This window comes from Thermobia domestica, chromosome 3, assembly GCF_964235325.1.
Source record: "Thermobia domestica chromosome 3, izTheDome1.hap1.1, whole genome shotgun sequence".
NCBI classification, from domain to species: domain Eukaryota; kingdom Metazoa; phylum Arthropoda; class Insecta; order Zygentoma; family Lepismatidae; genus Thermobia; species Thermobia domestica.
In genome coordinates, this window is record NC_137456.1 from 103,750,580 (window position 1) to 103,771,123 (window position 20,544).

Below are 20,544 nucleotides of genomic sequence, written 5' to 3' on the forward strand. Positions count from 1 at the left end.
TCTTTGGACGCTTAATTGATTGCAGAAAACATTTTTTGCTGTTCCTGTTTTACTGTGTAACAGTTAACATTGAAACTTGAAGTGGTGTATTTTTGTCACTTCCGCTTTTAATAGAGGGTTAAGAAGTGATCAACGTTAAACCCGGAAGTAGCGTATTTTTCCCACTCCGGTTTGAATTGAGGGTTAAGAAAGATGGTATCTATTCTTAGAACCGTAAATCGATTCCATAAAATCGTTTTTCGTTATCTGTTATCATTTTTGCTCTATGTAGATCAATGTTGAAACCGGAAGTCGTAATGGATTTCTATCACTTCCGGTTTTAGTAGAGAGTTAAGGGTGGAGATGAAATATATTGTGGAGACTTCCTGCATGTTCTCCCACTTCCTGCTGTTCAATTGCAGGAAACCACTTCCTGCTGTCTAGTACCGTTTTTCTCTCTCTCTGTAGTAATGGACGTTAAAACCGGAAAGGGTTAATTACTACCATTCAATATTTGAATATCACTTCCATAAACAAATTTGATTATTGATTCCTCTACATCCTGGTCTAGCAACTATTAGTTCCTGAGATTCTTTTTTCTTCCGGAGGGACGGACAAACCAAACCAAAGACTCAAGTTCGGACGGACCGGATCCAAGTTCGTTACAAAACAAAGATTTATATGTAATCAAAGTACCCCTTGCCTCACTGTCGACTAATTTCAGAGAAAGGAAAGAGAAAGGTAGTAACGGCTCATTTTCAACACAGTAATAATTGCCCCACTTGAGGCAAATTTGGACTTTGACCCTGACCTTTGTGACGTCAAAGGTCAATGACCTTGGACCGGGGTCAATGGCCTAGGGGTACTTAGGCCCACACCCTCTAGATTTTGGCAGGGGTATCTTGGCCCACCCCCTAAATTTTGGCAGGGGTACATAGGACCACCCCTTAAATTTTGGAAATTGCCAAATCTAAAAATTTGGTGTGGTAGCCTAGGACCATGGTATGCACCTTTATCAATATTGGGGGTCTATCTCGTACCCTTTCATGGGTAAAAATTTGCCAAAAAGTCAAATTTCGGGGTTTTTGACCTAATTTATCCCCTTTGATGAGGTTTAATTACCCTATATGGTTATATGGGCATATACAGGGGTTCATTCCCTTTCATAAGACATGGGTACATTAATGCACCCCTTTAAATTTTTGAAAGGGGTACCTTGACCCACTCTTAAATTTTGGAAAATGCCAAATTTAAACATTTGGTACTATAGTATAAGACCCTAATATATATCACTATAAATTTGGGTGGTCCACCTCGTTCCCTTTTAGGGGTACAAAATTGCCAAAATATAAACATAAGCACTACGTTGTATAGTCACCCACATAAGTACCTGGACCCCAAATAATGGAATTATAACAGTCAGGAGTCCAGGTACTTTTGTGAGCGACTGTACCACGGTTTTTGACACAATTTATCCCCTTTAATGAGGTCCTATTACCCTATATAGTTATATGGGCGTATACAGGGGTCCATTCCCTGTCATAAGACATGGGTATATTGATGCACACCTTCAAATTTTTGGGAGGCATACATTGACCCACCCCTTCAATTTTGGAAATTGTCCAATTTAAGCATTCGATATCATAGTACAGGACCTCAATATGTATCATAATCAGTGGCGTATTTAGGGGGGGCTTCCGGGCTTAAGCCCCCCCCCGAAATCTTACTTACTATAATAAAGTATATGAAATATCTTGCAGAATTTTCACATTTTCAGGCAAAGCCCTCCCCGAAAGTTAGCAAAGCCCCCCCCGAAAGAAAATCGTAAATACGCCACTGATCATAATAAATTTGGATGGTCCACCTCGTTCCCTTTTAGGGGTACAAAATTGCCAAAAAGTCAAATTTCGATGATTTTTTGACCTAATTTATCTTCTTTAATGAGGTGCTATTACCCTATATAATTATGTGGGCGTATACAGGGGTCCATTTCCTTTCATAAGACATGGGTATATTGATGAACCACTTCAAATTTTTGGGAGGGGAACTTTGACCCACCCCTTCAATTTTGGAAATTGCCCAATTTAAGCATTCGGTATCATAATGCAGGACCACAATATGTATCATGGTAAATTTAAATGGTCCACCTCGTTCCCTTTTAGGGGTACACCAATTGCCAAAATATAAGCGATACGTTGTACCACGTGTTTCGTTTTGGGCCCAATTGATTCCCTTTGATGAGATCCTATTACCTTATATTGTTATATGGCCATGTATAGGGTCCATTCCCTATCATAAAACATAGGTACATTGGTGCATCTTTTAAATTTTAGGAGGGGTTGTGGACCCACCCCTTCGATTTTGGAAATTGTCCAATTTAAGCATTTGGTATCATAGTACAGGACTTCAATATGTATCATGTTAAATTTCGGTAGTCCATCTTGTTCCTTTCATGGGTACAAAATAGCTAAATTTTAATACAACCACGTGTTCGGTTATTGACTGAATTTATCCTCTTTAATGAGATCATATAGGGTTATAAGGTGTGGACGGATATCCCCTTTCAATTTGGTAGGAACTGTTTCAATGTTTTCAACATTCAAACTAAAAAATTCAAACCAAAATTTTCGAAACAAGAAAATTTGAAACGAAAACTTTTAAACAAAAGTTTTCAAAGTAAAAAATTTTCAAAACAAAAAAAAATTCAACATTTCGAAACGAAAAATTTTCCAATCTAAAATTTCAAACTAAAAATTTTAAAGAAAAATTTTCAACCAAAAAGCTTTTCAAACAAAAATTTTGGAAAACAATTTTGGAACGAAAAAATTTTCAAACTAAAAATTTTAAACAAAAAAATTACAAACAAAATTTTAAAACGAAAAATTTTTCAAACTAAAAATTTTTAAAAAGTTTTAAAATTTTGAAAAAATTACAAACAATTTTCAAAATTTTTGTTTGAAAAGTTTTTTGGTTGAAAATGTTTCTCATAAAAATTTTGTTTGAAATTTTTTTGTTTTAAATTTGTTTGGAAAATGTTTCGTTTCAAAGTCGAATTTTTTTGAATTTTTGTTTTAGTTTGAAAGCTTTTGTTTAAAAGTTTTCGTTTCAAAGTTTTTTGTTTCGAAAATTTTGGTTTGAATTTTTTAGTTTGAAAGTTGAAAGCATTTTTAAATGCCATGAATCTTGTTTTAAATTTCCACCTTACTCCTAGACAACATTGACCAGGGACCCGTCGTCGTGTCAAAGACTCGCGCATCAAAACCAAATCATCGATCACGTGACCGTACCAGCATTTGACACGCTAAGGGTCCTACCAAATTGAAAGGGGATACCCGTCCACACCTTATAACCCTATATGATCTCATTAAAGAGGATAAATTCAGTCAATAACCGAACACGTCGTTGTACTAAAATTTAGCTATTTTGTACCCATGAAAGGAACGAGATGGACTACCGAAATTTAACATGATACATATTGAAGTCCTGTACTATGATACCAAATGCTTAAATTGGACAATTTCCAAAATCGAAGGGGTGGGTCCATGTACCCCTCCTAAAATTTAAAGGGTGCACCAATGTACCTATGTTTTATGATAGGGAATGGACCCCTATACATGGCCATATAACAATATAAGGTAATAGGATCTCATCAAAGGGAATCAATTGGGCCAAAACGAAACATGTGGTACAACGTATCGCTTATGTTTATATTTTGACAATTGCTGTACCCCTAAAATGGAACGAGGTGGACCATCTAAATTTATTATGATATATATTGAAGTCCTGTACTATGATACCGAATGCTTAAATTGGGCAATTTCCAAAATTGAGGGGGTCTGTCAATGTACCCCAACCCAAAAATTTAAAGGGGTGCATCAATATACCCATGTCTTATGACAGGGAATGGACCCCTGTATACGCCCATATAACTATATAGGGTAATAGGACCTCATTAAAGGGGATACATTAGGTCAAAAAAATAAACACGTGGTGTACAGCGGTGGACACTTCTAAATGGTACAGCCATATGGAGATTTACGGCTAAGGTGTACCATTTAGAAGTGTCCACCGCTGTACAACGTATTACTTACGTTTATATTTCGGCAATTGCTGTACCCCTAAAAGGGAACGAGTTGGACCACCCAAATTTATAGTGATATATATTAGGGTCTTATAGTATAATACCAATTGTTTAAATTGGGAAATTTCCAAAATTGAAGGAGTGGGCCAAGGTACCCCTCCCAAAAATTTAAAGGGTGCATTGATGTACCCATGTCTTATGAAAGGGAATGGACCCCTGTATACGCCCATGTACCATATATGGTAATTAAACCTCATCAAAGAGGATAAATTAGGTCAAAAACCCCGAAATTTGACTTTTTGGCAATTTTTTACCCATGAAAGGGTACGAGATAGACCCCCCAATACTGATAAAGGTACATACCATGGTCCTAGGCTACCACACCAAATATTTAGATTTGGCAATTTCTAAAATTTAAGGTGTGATCCTATGTACCCCTGCCAAAATTTAGGGGGAGGGCCAAGGTACCCCTGCCAAAATCTAGATGGGGTGGTCTTAAGTACCCCTAGGTCATTGACCGCGGGTCAAGGTCATTGACCTTTGACCTATGACGTCACAAAGTCCATATTTGTCTCTAGTGGGGCAATCATTACTAACACCCAGGCTGCATGAAACGGGACGTACTGCTCAAAGTGGAATCCCAACTAGTACTTGAGTTGCGTGTCCGAGGCAACTACCTGCACGGTAGCGAATAGGGAGCTACGTGCAGCTAGATAGAACCAAACCAAACCAAACCAAACCACTAGGCGTAACCCGCTTTTTGCGCCTAAACCATCTGTTAGAGACTGGTGGAACTACGTTAAACCTAGTGACCTCGCCGTCTCGCTAAGCGTATCTGGAGCTTTCTAGAGCTGCTATTGAGTTACTGAAGGATGGCTTCTGACAGATAGCTGCACATGTTGTAAACAAAATGAGAGGGAGAGTTGTTAGCAAATCACAGCAGTATTCTTTCACACTGTTTCTAGGCAAAGAAGGTCACTGACCGCGCTGTTGCCGGTAGTTGAAGACGGCTTTGTAAACGTCGTAAGTTTGTTGCCAGAGCTGCTGTCTCTGTTGCGGAGCCTCTGGCAACAGCACCTCCAATACTCCACGTGTTTTACTCAACTGTCAGAAGCCATCTTTCCTTGCACACACAGTAGTGACCGTCACGTCTTTTATTCACGTGACTCCCCAGTTTTTCCTCACGACGCTGGGTGGACGCCGAAAATTGGGAAATCGAACCCGGGACTATGCGGACATGAATCCAGCACTGTAATCATTAGACTACGGTGCCCCCTATGTGCAGAGGTAGTTCACTGAAACTTGGAAGCCTTTCAAGAGGTAGTTGTCGAAGCCTTTCAAGATACATACTTTTATGATATAACAGCAATTTGTTTCATTGTAGGAACTGTATAAGATATACAAAAACTTGTGATTAGTAGTGGTTGTAAACAGGAGTCAAACATTATGCTAACCGTTAAACCTGAGAATGCATCTTCGTGGCCGACGCGAGATACACATTGACACAACTTTATTCAACGTAGTTTGCTTTCAGGTTGACACATTTAGTGCAGTGATCCTGCAGCAATTTTATCCGACGATACGAAGCATTCCGAACAATGATTAGCGTCATACTAAACTACTGACTACTGCAGGAGATTTATGTTAGTCGAACTCTTTAGTATGGCACTAATCGCGCTTCAAAACGACTCTGCATAAGGCCCATTGTGTCTTGTGCTGTAAGCTATGTCTCCAGTGCACAGTAGCAGCTTCAGAGTTCCATGAGAGAAATCACATCGTCGATGGGAGGGAAATCGGCCTTATTTCTTAAATTTGAATTTCTTAATCGACTCTGTAAAAGTCAATTGGTTACATACGTACTAACATACAAGGATTGTAATTTAAAATCGATACAAAATCTACGTACTCGAAATAGTGGAAAGTTAACTGCCGGTACATCATTTACCATACATTTACAGTATTTATTAACTTGTAACATATGGACGGGGCGCGGTGGCTTAGTGATAGAGTGTTCACCTCTAGTGCATGGAGTCCTTGGTTTGATCCCAGCTCGCGCCAAGTGAGCTTTGTGAAAATACCGTGTGCGTAGGGTTTCTAGGGGTTCTCCCAATTCCTCCCACTTTCTACATTCCATTTCATTCTTTCTCACCATCAACGCCCCCTTTAGCCTAGCCGGCATAATCGTGAGACGTAAAACTTAATATGTTTCATTTAAATTCATTTTTTGTAACAAGGATATTATAGTACTTGCATGACATACTGAAATACAAGCATGTATTCGATTTCGGTCTTTCTAAGACAAACGAGTAATTCATTCAACGATTCATTTTTAGCATCAAGATTTGTCCTACTATTTAACGTAGAAACTGAGTCACACGTGCACCTGTAGCACCGGAAATTGAACCCTGGAACTCCGTGCCGAAAATGCGTTTGCAATCTACGAGGATCGCCAAAATATCCATGCTGTTCAGCAAGTTCAGCGTGGACCGAATTGATGTTCTCCATCTTATCCACTCCTGCACCAAAAAATCATCAAACTCGTAGCAGCAATCTAGGAGGATTTAGCAGAGTAAATCATTATAGTCATTTTGATTTAGGAGAATATATGTAATGATCATTTGTTTTTACCTCAGCTTTGGTTTAGACTCCTATTCCTTGCTAGTGGAAAATTCTGTAGATAAGAAGGCGACCTTTGATCATTCTTGTGTAGAGAAAGGAAAGATTAAAGCACGTAGAGCTTTTTTTTTTTTTTTAAATCTTTCTTGCTTACACGTACTTAAGATATAAATAAGAACGTGAAATTTGGGAAGATATAGCTTTTACTATTATTATTATTATTATTATTATTATTATTATTATTATTATTATTATTATTATTATTATTATTATTATTATTACTTCCGTATAGAAATATTAGTTTAATTTGTATTTCCTTTCTTACAGTTTTTCCTGATGAAATCCAAAATTGATCCTGGGGTAAGTACATATTTAAAATAATTGTAATTTTAGCATTGACAATCGTGAACATTTCTAAGTGTGTAAATGGAAACAACAGAGACGTGCAGGTTAAAGATATACGAAAAAATCAGTTTTCATTATATTTGTTTGTTCATTTCTTTATTACAGGCATTAGCATCGTTTCAGGCTTTCCTTGCCAGTGGGCTTTCAAGACTCTCCAATATAAGTAATTTCACGTTTTTCATCAATATATTATAATACTATTAGCTGAACCTGCTCTTTACTCAGCGCATCATTCACATATGATCATAAATCTCCTTGTCATTCCTCACATGTGTACATGTTGCTTTACAGACACAAGTGAAAGACGTCTTGAGAAAAATCGGCAAGGAGAACCATAAAGGGGAGATGTTTTTCGCTTTTTTTTTTTTCAATATCTCGTACCGTTTGCAAGATTTGAGCCTGCTTGCGGTTGGTGTTTCTAATTCAAATATGATAAGTATTTTCTTTCTTCTGTATATAGTATACAGTATGTAATAAGCAAATACATTACATACACAATTAATAATGTCAGTGATATATGGTGTTCATTGGGCAAAACACTCCAAACAATAAAGATTCATTTTAGACAGGAGACATTGGTGTCCTTCGTTTTTCATTATCATTTGGCGCTGAAACAAACACCGGAGAGATATACGAATGTGTGGTGTCGGAATGTATAACTCGTAGGATATAATACTATCTATCTATTAAAATGATACAATAGCAATGAAGAGCGACTGAGCTCCAACCTATAACTTTGGCTTTCAAATCTTTCATTTACGGTTGTGTGTGATTTCACGTTTAACAGAGACAAACATTTTGAGTAGGTGTACTTTAATAAGTCAGTTAACTAGATCTTTTTCATAAAGTTAATGATTTAAAATTATTGTTGAAAGCCTTTGTATTTTAATAAGTCTTCCCCAAAATCAATGCAAGTGAATTGTGCTTCCATGTTCTGAGTTCTTTTAAACTATATGTTATAAACGTTTATATGTTTGTGGTCAATCCTTTCGACAATAAGATCTCGGAAACTACAGGCTCTAGAAAGATGACGTTTTCACTGATCGATTGGAAATTTTGTGTAGATTTTCCAGTTCTAATCGATATTTAAAAAAAAAACGTGACCATTATTTCTTTATTATATTTTTAGGGTACACTGGAAGCGTTGAAATTTAAAAAAAAAAACTAAAGCTTCATATCCTACACTTTATACATTCCAACATCACACTGTTTTATAGCGGGGTTGCATATGTCTGAGGCGTTTGTTTCATGGCCAAATAATAATGAAAAAGGAAGGATAACCATTTCTCCAGTGTAAGATGAATATTTTTGGAGTGTTTTCCTGAATGAACACCATATATGACTGCCATTATAATTAATTGTGTATGTAATGCATTTGCTTATTACAAACTGCATGCAAGAAGAAAGAAAACACTGGTCATGCATGAATTAGAAACTCCAACCGGAAGTAGGCTGAAATCTTGCAAACGGTGCGAGATATTGTGAAAAAATAATCGAAAAAATCTCCCCTTTATGACTTCTTGCCGAGTTTTTTTTTTTTTTTTTTTTTTTAAAATCAAGAAGTCTTTCACTTGTCTGTAACGGGACATGTACACATGTTGTGAGGAATGAGAAGGAGATTTATGCTCATGTGCGAATGATGCGCTGTGTAGAGAGCGCAGGATCAACTAGTCTATCCATTAAAATGCTACAATAGCAATTAAAAACGCCTGAGCTCCAACTTATAACTTTGGCAGTGAAATCTTTCATTTACGGTTATATGTGATTTCACGTTTAGCAGAGACAAACATTTTAAATGTGTGTACTTTAAATAAATTATTTAAATACATCTTTTTCATAAAGTTTGTTTTAAAATTATTGTTTAAAGCCTTTGTATTTTAATAAGCCTTCTGTAAAATCAATGCATGTGAACTGTGCTCCCATCTCTGGAGTTCTTTTAGACTTTATGTTTGTGAACGTTTATATGTTTGTGGCCAATCCTTTCGACAATGAGATCTCGGAAACTACAGGCTCTAGAAAGATGATGTTTTCACTGATCGATTGCAAATTTTGCGTAGATTGTCCAGTTCTAATTAATTATTTAAAAAACATGGGCATTATTTCTTTATTACATTTTTACGGGTACATTAGAAGTGTTGAAATTTTAAAAAAAATCACATCCTAAGCATTATACATTCCAACACCACACTGTTGTATATAGGGATTGTATATGTCTGAGACGTTTACTTCATGGCCAAATAATAATGGAAAAGGAAGGATAACCATTTCTCCAGTCTAAGATGAACCTTTTTTTTTGGGGGGGGGGGTTTGCCCAATGAACACCATATATAACTGACATTATAATTAATTGTGTATGTAATGCATTTGCTTATTACATACTGCATGCAAGAAGAAAGAAAACACTGGTCATACATGAATTAGAAACTCCAACCGGAAGCAGGCTGAAATCTTGCAAACGGTGCGAGATATTGAGAAAAAATAATCGAAAAAAGTCTCCCCTTTATGATACCCCTTGGCTTTTTTTTTTAAAAAATCAATACGTTTTTCACTTGTTTCTGTAAAGGGGCATGTACAGATGTTGTAAGGAATGATAAGAAGATTTATGCTCATATGCGAATGATGCGCTGTGTAGAGAGCGCAAGTTCAGCTAGTAAAATTAATATAATTGAAAAAGAACAACTTGAGGTAAATACTAGCTATATTACATTCTCGAAGTCATTTCAAACAGGTCAGGAGTTTTCCCGACCCCGAAAACTATGAGTTGGACACTAATTTCATTCATTTTTGAGGTTTTAGTTTTCCCTCCAAATCTCCCGATGGGACGGAATTTGGACTTAAGTGGTATTGGGGGCGTCACTATTCGTTGCAGTGATTCTGAAAACTAGTGATTACACATTAATACCGATCGTTTTGGATTGTTTTAACTTACCACTCTTTCCACCTCGCATCTCCTTGGGATATCTTATTCCCACAATATTGTTTCCAGATTGTAAGCTACTTGTATATGTCTATCAGGTTTGGTTGAAATTGCTCCAAGCATTCCAAAGTTATGCTGGAATATATAATTATATTCATGCACATACATCCCAATATAGAGATAGATAGGTACACGAGCAACTCCTTCGTTACTGCTGTAAATTCCTAATCCAGCTGGCATGCCCGTTCTTGCATAAACTTGGGCTTAAATCTCATAGGAATCGTCACCTAGCTACGTAGCGACCCCGCAAACTGTGGATTGGTCACTAACCTGGGTCATTTGAGACATTTTATTCTTCACTTCACACCTTTCATGCCGATGGGCTGAACTTGGACTATAATGTTATCAGTAATGTGACTATTCATCTCAGCGACACCGAAAACTATGAATTCGAAAGTAATTTCGGACATTTTTAAAAATTATTTTTATATGTTACCCACTTCTACCCATAATAGTGCTAATGGCCTCGCGTAGCGTAGTCGCTACCGCTCTTGTCGTTGTGCGAGCGGTCCCGTGTTCGATTCCCGGTGGGTGCAGTCGGCCAAAAAGTGTAAAACGCTTTTTCAGGACAGCCACCTGGATGAGGTTTTCCTAGGTTTTTCTCATTCACACCAGGCAAATGCCGGGGTGGTACCTTATTTGTAGGTCCCAGGCCGCTTCCTTCCTTCGGAACGGCATCGGAAATACCAGTGTTCATCTCAGAGATTCTGAAAACTATGGGTTCGATACTAATATATGCCAATTTTTTTTCTTATTTTGACACGTTCCCTACTTCCCATGCCTGTCAAGGCGCTAGGGAATCATACCCCACTGGAACTAAACTTGGACTTAAATGACATTAGAATCGTCACCGATCAACTTAGGGACCCCGAAAACTATGAATTCGACACTAATATAGGTCGTTTTCGATTATTTTTACATGTCACCATTCTATGGGTCTTAATGGGGGCGAACTTGCACTTAAACGTCATCAGATGTGTCACCATTCATCTCAGTGATCCCAAACACTATTGATTCGACATTAACATCGGCCGTTTTTGATCATTTTATATCACCCCTTACAAATCCTTCTATGTGTGCTAGGAGGTCTTACTCCCACAGCACTCTTTTCCAGATCGTAACTGATGTGTGTACTAAAAAAAAAAAAAAAAAAAAAAAAAAAAAAAAAAAAAAAAAAAAAACGTTGAAATTGCACCATTCAAGACGTTCGACGAGAATAATGCTGCAGCATACATATATCCGTTTCTACTATATGTATATAGCAAGCTGAGCTCTTTCGTGGTGGTTTGATTATTCTAACCCATTCACCTTTGAAGGTGGAGTCCGGATTCAATTTCTAATGGGAGATTGAATTGTTCGAATCCTGCCCTTCTCACGTTCAGTTGTAGATTTATGTTTTGCATTGCCTTGGAGTAGTGCTGAAAGCTGGGACGTCGTTACGGATGAAAAGGGGAAACAGTTCTCCCCCCCCCACACACACACACACACTGAATGTGAGAAAAACATACTTTTTAATAATTTGCACACTAATAAAACGCGTGAAACTCTTCATGTCGGTTGATAATCTCCTGAGAAAATCTGAAATGATGCTATTGGCTGAAAGAGACAACTTGAAAGTAACCAACTAACATATCAAGCTAAATACCCCATCCTATACATATACTGTTCTACCAGTACATTTTCTTTCCGTATAATACTTTTTCACTACTTAAAAAATACTTAATTTAGTACATGTAGAAGAAGGCTGCTTATATATATACCGGGTGATTCAATAAGAATGTACCAGGCCTATATCGCAGCTAATACTGCACGTAGGGTCTTCAAACAAAAAAATTGCATTACCAAATCGTATGTGTAGAATGCAATAAAAATAGTAGCGAGCCCAGTGGCGTCTCGTGAATACCTCCAACGGGAGACAACTTCAAAATTTGAAATGGAAAGTCGTATAACTGATGGAATCGTTCGAAAGGACATTAAATGTCCTGCAACTTTTAGAGGACAAACTTTGTCATATCCTTTCCCATTTAGCCGCTAGAGACTTAGTTGCAGACTTGTATCTGACTACCCGTTGCAGGCGTTTATCTCAGTTAATAATGCACATAGAGCCGTCAGACAAACAATTGAACTACCAAATCGTATGTGTAGAATGCAATAAAACTAGCAGCGACAGTAGTGGCGTATCGTGAATATCACCAACGAGGGTCATTTGCAAAATTTGATATGGAAACAGCGGATGGTAGTGCCTCCATTGAAACAAGCGCACAATGGGAGAAACGTCGAGAGGAAACACCCTCGCACCATCTGACTTTCACCTAGTAATGCGACCGTGTTGCTGCCAACGAGGAAGAATATGCCAAGGTCTTGGCATATAGGATATAGGCCTGGTACGTTCTTATTGAATCACCCTATATATATATAATAATTAGACCTTCGGACCCAATAGGACAATAGGAAAGCGAGGAGGTGGTTTCTGTAAAGGAAATAGGTTTCAGTCCCTTTTCCAATGGGTTCCTGTCACCACGGCATGGCGCGTCCTCAGGTTGCGGATCGAGGAGAAGGCCGCTAGATATAGAGGTTAGCTGCGAATATACTGAATAAGCAGTCGCGGACAGCCGACTAGGAGTGGTCCTCCAGCTTGGGGGTTTGGGTAGGGCTAACAACCTCATCATGTAAAAAAAAAAAAAAAAAAAAAGCACTTGTTCAGAAATATTCACAAAAGCCTCGGACAAGGACTGATAACTTGGCACGACCTCAGCAAAAGAAAATGGACATGAGATTTGGAACATGGAATATTAGGAGTCTTTATAGGGCAGTCGCGTTAAAATCCGTAACGAGAGAGTTAGAGAAATACAGGATGGACGTAGTAGGAGTTCAGGAAGTTAGGTGAGAAGGAAATGGATCTGTGAATTCCGGAAATTTTACGTTCTTTCACGGGGAAGGGAATAAAAATCACCAGTTAGGAACAGGGTTTTTCGTTCATAAACGTATATTACCAGCAATTAAACGGGTTGAATTTGTTACTGACAGACTTTCTTTTATTACTCTTAAGGGACGGTGGTGTGATATTATTGTTTTAAATGTACATGCCCCAACTGAAGATAAGGATGACAATATAAAAGACAGTTTTTACGAAGAAGTGGAACGGATATTTGACCAACTCCTGCGATACCATATGAAAATTCTATTAGGAGATTTCAATGCGAAGGTAAGACGAGAGGATATTTTCAAACCGATTATAGGGAACGAAAGTCTGCATAAGGAAAGTAATGACAACGGTGTTAGACTCGTGAACTTTGCAACATCCAAAAACCTAATCGTGAAGAGTACAAAATTCCCACATCGCGACGTTCATAAATACACTTGGACATCACCAGACGGGAAAACACATAATCAAATTGATCACGTTTTAGCAGATAGAAGAAAGCAAACTAGCATAATTGATGTCCGGTCGTTTAGAGGGGGCTGATTGTGACACTGACCACTACCTGGTAGCAGCGATAATACGAGAGAGGTTATCCTTGAATAAAGGTAATATTCATTGTTCGAAAACGGAGAGATTCAATTTAAAGAAATTAGAAGAGAACCAGGTCAGAGAGAAATACCAGATTGAAGTTTCGAATAGATTCTCGGCTTCAGAAGATTCAGAGTGCATTAGTGTTGAGGATACCTGAATTGAAATTAGAGATAGCATTAAAATTTCAGCAAAAGAAAAATTAGAACACGCGGAAATACGTAGGAACAAACCATGGTTCGACCAGGAATGCATAAAACTAGCAGAGAAGAGGAAACATGCAAAATTACGCTGGCTACAGAATCCGAATAAAATGACTACACAGGCGGAAAACTTCCAAAACTTTTAAAACAAAGAAACGCGATTTTTTGAAAGCTAAAATTAAGGAACTTGAAGATAATAGTAAAAATAAAAACATCCGGGACGTGTATAAGGGAATCAACGAATTTGAGAAAGGCTATCAACCTCGTGCTTATATATTAAAGAAATCTGACGGTACAGTTCTCACTGACACGGATAGCATCTTAAATAGATGGAAACATTTTTTTTTGACGATTTGCTTAACACGCAACCAAAAACTAGTGTGCGTGGAGAAAAAGACATACACAACGCAAAACCGTATATTCCAGAACCCAACCGAATAGAAGTAGAAACCGATAAAGAAATTAAAGAAACACAAATCTCCGGGTGTAGATAAAATCCGGGCTGAGTTAATTTTAGCTGGAGGCGAAAACTTGTGGAACAAGATACACAAACTCATTCTACTTATCTGGAACAAGGAAGAATTGCCACAAGAGTGGAAAGAATCAATCATTGTTCCAATTCACAAGAAAGGCGACAAAACTGACTGTGATAATTATCGAGGCATTTCTCTTCTGTCAACATCCTATAAAATCCTTTCAAATATTCTATTAGCAAGACTGACCCCATACGCAGATGAAATTATTGGAGATTATCAGTGCGGATTTAGACGAAATCGATCAACTATCGACCAAATATTTACCATTCGCCAAATACTCGAAAAAAAAGTGGGAATACAATACCCCGGTACATCAACTATTTATTGATTTTAGAAAGGCGTACGACTCGGTTAGAAGAGAAACATTATACAACGTTCTCACAGAACTTGGAATACCAAGAAAGCTAATTAGATGAATTAAGATATGTTTAAATGAATCCCAAAGTAAAGTTCGGGTAGGAAAATTTTTGTCCACGAGTTTTCACGTCGAAAATGGCCTGAAACAAGGAGATGCGTTTTCGCCATTATTATTTAACTTCGTTCTGGAATACGCTATAAGAAAAATCAAAGATAACAACTAGGGCCTAGAGTTGAACGGTATTCACCAGGATATGGCATATGCTGATGATGTAAATTTAATAGGGGATGATAGGAGAACAATAGAAAGAAATGCTTAGATCTTATTAAACGCTTGCAGGGACATGGGTTTAGAAGTAAATGCAGAGAAAACTAAATACATGAAAGTGCGTCGGGACCGGAATACAGCAAATTATGGATTGGTTAAAACATTAAATAATACTTTTGATAAAGTGGATAGTTTTAAATATCTAGGATCAATATTAACAGTGGAAAATCATATTCACGGAGAAATTAAATGTCGACTAAAAGCAGGGAATTCGTGTTACTATTCGGTTCAAAATCTCTTGTCGTCGCGAATTCTGTCGAGGAATTTGAAGCTTAAAATATACAAAACGATAATCATGCCTGTTGTTCTGTATGGTTGCGAAACATGGTCTCTTACTCTGAGGGAAGAACATAGACTCTGAGACGAAGAGAGAACAAGATTCTGAGACGAATATTCGGACCTAAGAGGAACGGGAATGGGGAATGGCGAAAACTTCATAACGAGGAACTACATAATTTATATGGTTTACCCAACATTGTTAGGGTCGTCAAGTCTAGGAGGCTTAGGTGGGCGGGCCATGTAGCTAGAATGGAAGAAAGTATAAACGCTTTCAAAGTCTTGACTGGAAGACCAATCGGAAAACGACCATTAGGAAGACCCAGGCGCAGATGGGAGGACAATATTAAGATGGATCTCGCAGAGATTGGAATACAAAGTAGAGACTGGATGCAGTTAGCTAAGGATAGAAGTCAGTGGAGAGCTTTTGTGAACGCGGCATTGAACCTCCGGGTTGCATAGGCCATAGAGTTAGTTAGTTAGTTTTAGACACACATTAAAAATTACCTCCAAGAAAACAAGTATGTTACAAAATTGTTAAAACGAAACGCAAAAAGCAACAATTTGTGCTCCAGGTAGTATTATCTACTAATCATAGTTTCTGATTTCACTCCGCGTTCGTTTGTTAATGTGGTGATCATGCCACTGATGAAAGCATTTCCGTTCTTTGTGTATTGTAACGCGCAAATAAAATAATGCACCATAACACACAGTAAACGAATATACATACTATGCGTATCCGAGAATTTTGCAACATGCGGCTTTGATTTTAGATCAGAACACTTAACTTTCAAAACTGTCAAATCATCCAGTTAAGTGGTTGAATGCTTCTGCTCTTTGGCCTTCTGAACATTTTATGTAGGCATTCTAACTATTTTGGGACTTATTGAATATTTTTTGGAAACGATTTGATTATTTTGAAAGCGGCGCGTCTTGACCTGGTCCCAGCTTTATACGCCAATCGGCGAGAGTCGGATCTACGGTGTGCGTTCGATTGCCTCCCACTCATAATGAAACCCGAGATCTCGTGCAAACAAAATTATGTAGGAGCCACTATATGAGGAGGAGGCGCGGCGTGATGAATTTACGCAACACATTACTACTAAATCAGCTAAATTTGAAACCGTAAGTAATTATGAATTCTAATCCAAATATATTATACAATTAGGTTAAAGCAAGATGATTGGCATTGATGTTGAAGAATTGTTACTGAACACTAGGTATGTACGCTGCCTGCTTTGCCAATCAATGACGCGTTACGTGTTTAAAGAAACTTTTAGATACAAAGAATTAAGTATATTATTATTATTATTATTATTATTATTATTATTATTATTATTATTATTATTATTATTATTATTATTATTATTATTATCTCCCGGCGTAACCATACGGGAGTTTATAAATTCACACCAGGTGTATCTGTTGGTGTGTGTTACTTTATTTCTTGGTAACCACTGGTCGGATCTAAATCATATTTAGTGGGGAAGTACCCCATCGTCTAAATAATGAAGATCGCTATATTAGGTTGCCGAGCGCGGCCAGAGAGAGGCTTTGATGGGGTCGGATTGTCGTGTAATGGTACTTCACTTCTCGCTATAACTACTGGCATAATCGAAATTTGAGGGCCGCGGTGGCTCAGTGGTAGAGCGTTCACCTCTGGTACATAGGGTCCCTGGTTCGATCCCAGCTCACACCAAGTGAACTTTGTGATGGACAAACACCGTGTGCGTGGGTTTTCTCAGGGTTCTCCCGTTTCCTCCCACTTTCTTCATTCCACCATTTCATTCATTTCTCATCATCATCGTCTCCTTTAGCCTAGCCGGCATAAGCGTTGGACGTAAAATTCAAAAGATTTCATTTAATTTTTTCAAGGATCGAAATTTGGTGGGCAAGTAGCCCGACAGCAGAGCCTGTGTACCACAGCTACACACGCCAGGAAATCCTGCTTCCGGTTCACATACTGAGTCAGCGTGTTTTAGTAGTCTACAAGCTGAGATATCCGTTCTTCGTACTGGATGGATAAGGTCTATACAGTATATCGTATTTAAAGGTAAAGAAATGAGTAAAATAAAGAAAGAACAATGCCTTTCGCGTTGCCCCTGTCAATATCAGTTAAATATATCCTAGGTATAAATAACTGATAGCAACGCGAAAGGTGTTGCTCCTTTCAGTATCAATAAAATAAAAATATGGAAGAGAACGCTCAAATGTCGTCTGGACTGCGAGCAATCAACTTAGCGATCTCGAAATTTATGGATTTGACACTAATATCGGTCATTTTGGACAAGTTATTTTTCATTCCCTTCCCAACTTCCCATGACGATGCGAGCTGAAGTGGTCTTGAACGGCGCGGCGTCAAGAGTGTTATTATTCATCTCAACGATTACGAAATCTATGATTTTGACATCGATGTCGGTCATTTCGGACACCTTATGTTTCACACCCCACCCACGCGCGACGACAGGGACTAAAGCTGAACTTGAAGGACATTGCGAAAATGTTACTATTCATGTCAGCGACCCCACAGACTTTGAATTTGACATTAATAAACGCCCTTTCGGACATGTTGTTTTCTGCTGTTCCTACTCTCGCGATGATGGTGGCTTAAGTTAGACTTGAACAGCATTGGGATGTGTTACTATTCATCTCCTAGAACCGAAAACTATGAAATTGACATTAATATCAGGCGTCCGTTTATTTATCATTTCCATTTGCATACATGTTGATTTCTATAATTTCCCCCTGTACCGAAATTGAAAAAAGGGCTTTGTACACGATTAGATCTGGTAAAGATCTATAGGGCTACTAAATTTGGTGGCTCTAGATAACTTTGTCTATGCAAAAAGTGCTCTCACTCGTGGCTAAGTGGTTAGCATACGCAGCTTAGGCGTGAAAGACCCAGAAATGAAATTAAATGAAATATTTGTTTTACGTCCCACGGTTATGCCGGCTAGGCTAAAGGAAACGGTGATGATGAGAAATGAATGAAGTGGTGGAATGAAGGTGGGAGCAAACGGGAGATCTCCGAGAAAACCGTCGCACAGGGTGTTTGTCTACCACAAAGCTTACTTGGCGTTGGCTGGGGTCAAATCAAGGACCCCATGCACCAGAGGAGAACGCTCTACCACTGAGCGTGAGAGACCCAGATTCAACTCTCGGCGGAAGAGCTCAAGTAATTGGGATCCCACGTTAAGCTTTAAGTCCATGTCTTATACAGACTCACTGCTGAAAGGAATGCTAAACTGAAAAAGCAAATTAAATAAAATCAGATCTGTGTAAAAAGCTGATGATTGACAGATACACAGACATTTTTTTATTAGTAAAGATTGACTTTTTAAAGAATAAATTAATCAAATAACATAAATTCCCTGGCACGAATCTCCAAAGGATTTAAGCCACCCAGCAGATCATTATAAGTTGGAAATGTGTGGTCAGTACATCGCAAATATCAGCAGTAAGAGAACATTAACATAAATTTAACAGGTGTTTCAAAACTGTAATGTTCCAACATCACACAATATTCTAATATCCAGTCAAATTTCGCGGACACTCTCCTCATCCCCAAATTCTCGATCAAAATTGAATGTACCGATCCGATTGAATAGTTTCCGCTTGGGGAATAGTTTCCTAGCCAAGCTTTTTGCAAAATCTGATGTAATGACGCTGCTCAAGTTTTTCAGTTATTTTTACAAAAACTGAAATCCGACGACCGCTCATTACACGTCTTTTGTTGGCAGACTGCTAGCGACTGACTCTTTCTGCGGGAGGGAAAAAATTTACGACTGTGCATGAGTGTCCCCTCTACATCTACACTGAAGAAAGTTTCCCGCGCTTTATTGGTTTACGTGGGGAAAAATAAGGTTCATAATACAGACCCTGTCCATAAGACCCGTAGGAATTTTCAGGTGGACTAAGTTTCTCTTCAGATCCAAGTAAGACACGTCTCAGTGATGGAAAAAATCTTGGGTGATCATCTGGCAACCCGGGCATAAGTTGGCAAATTGGAAATTCAATATGGCGGCCATGCGAAAATGCCATATTTACCTAAAACACGAATATCTCATCATTAAATGAAGCTAGAAACTTTATTCTTGTACTGAATTCAAGATAATGAACACTGTAATCAAGAAACATTTGTAACGTTGAAACATAGTGCCGCCATTTTTAAATATGGCGGCAGGTTTTTCGAAATTTCGATTTTTTTCGTACACTATTATCATTTATTCGAAGATACCTACGAAACTATAAGAGATACCATAAACATACCTGAAATAAACGGGATAGAACATAATGAGAGCTTTCCAACGGTACCAATATCTTTTCTCTATCTTTAAATTTGACGGAGTTATTGAAATTTTAGTAGCTCAAGGTGTTTGGCTTCAGATTAAATTTAGTAAGGTGAAGCCAATCTCCTCATGATTTTCATCCAAAGTAATAATTAAAATTAGGCATCGCCTTATTTTTATGTAGACTGTGCCAGAAAAGTACGACTAAGATCTACTGTAACCTCCATATACATTGCGAGACACCGTTTTTGCAGTTCAGATTCAAAAATATAAGAGAGCTCCCTCGTGGCTAAGCGGTTAGCGTACGCGCCTTTGGCGTGGGAGACACGGGTTCGATACCCAGCGGGAGCTCATGTGGTTCGGATTCCACGTTAATCAGTAGGTCCACGTCTCATATAGCCTCGGTGCTGAAAAGGGATGCTAAACTAAAGTCACCTCACATCACCTCAAAAAGGTAAGAACATTCTTCGTTATTTTTTGACACGCCCTTTTAAAATTTATGGATTCGTTGGAAGTAACACTGGTTTGCTAGTAATGAATGGGGTTGCAAAATCTTGGTTTATATTGGGTTGCAAAATCTTGGTTTATATTACTAACTAACGAACTTCTTTAATAATTTTTATCACTATTCAATACGGGACATTATTGTAATTAAATCCGCATCTTAATTAAAATATTCCTTGAATTTTCACCTACCAAAGTAATTTTTAAACGCGTGATTTTGGTGTAATGTTCAAGTGTTTAACCCACCTACACGTTAAATGTAGGCATTGACATTTTGTTTCTTTTTTTTTCTGTACTCAGCTGACCCATTTATTGAAATGAATGATGATGAACATCCTGTTGGCCTACAATTAGGCCGTGGAAGCGGAAGCCAAACAGAAGTGGATGGTTCCAAATACATCATATGCCAAAAGTATAAGAATAAAGAGAAAACCACAACTACAATAGAAGGAAGACAAAAAGTCTTGGATGCAGCTGAAATA

General features: G+C 38.0%; 1 protein-coding gene across 2 annotated transcripts in view; it reads left to right on the forward strand.

Annotated features, from left to right (window-relative positions):
- Positions 1-20,544, forward strand: part of LOC145680635 (PHD finger protein 21A-like) — a 142,351-nt gene that overhangs the window by 10,595 nt on the left and 111,212 nt on the right. For both annotated transcript variants that reach the window (XM_081751327.1, XM_081751328.1), the window contains exon 2: positions 7,004-7,036. In XM_081751327.1, the coding sequence (XP_081607453.1) occupies positions 7,004-7,036 (33 nt within the window). The remainder of the gene's footprint in view (positions 1-7,003; positions 7,037-20,544) is intronic.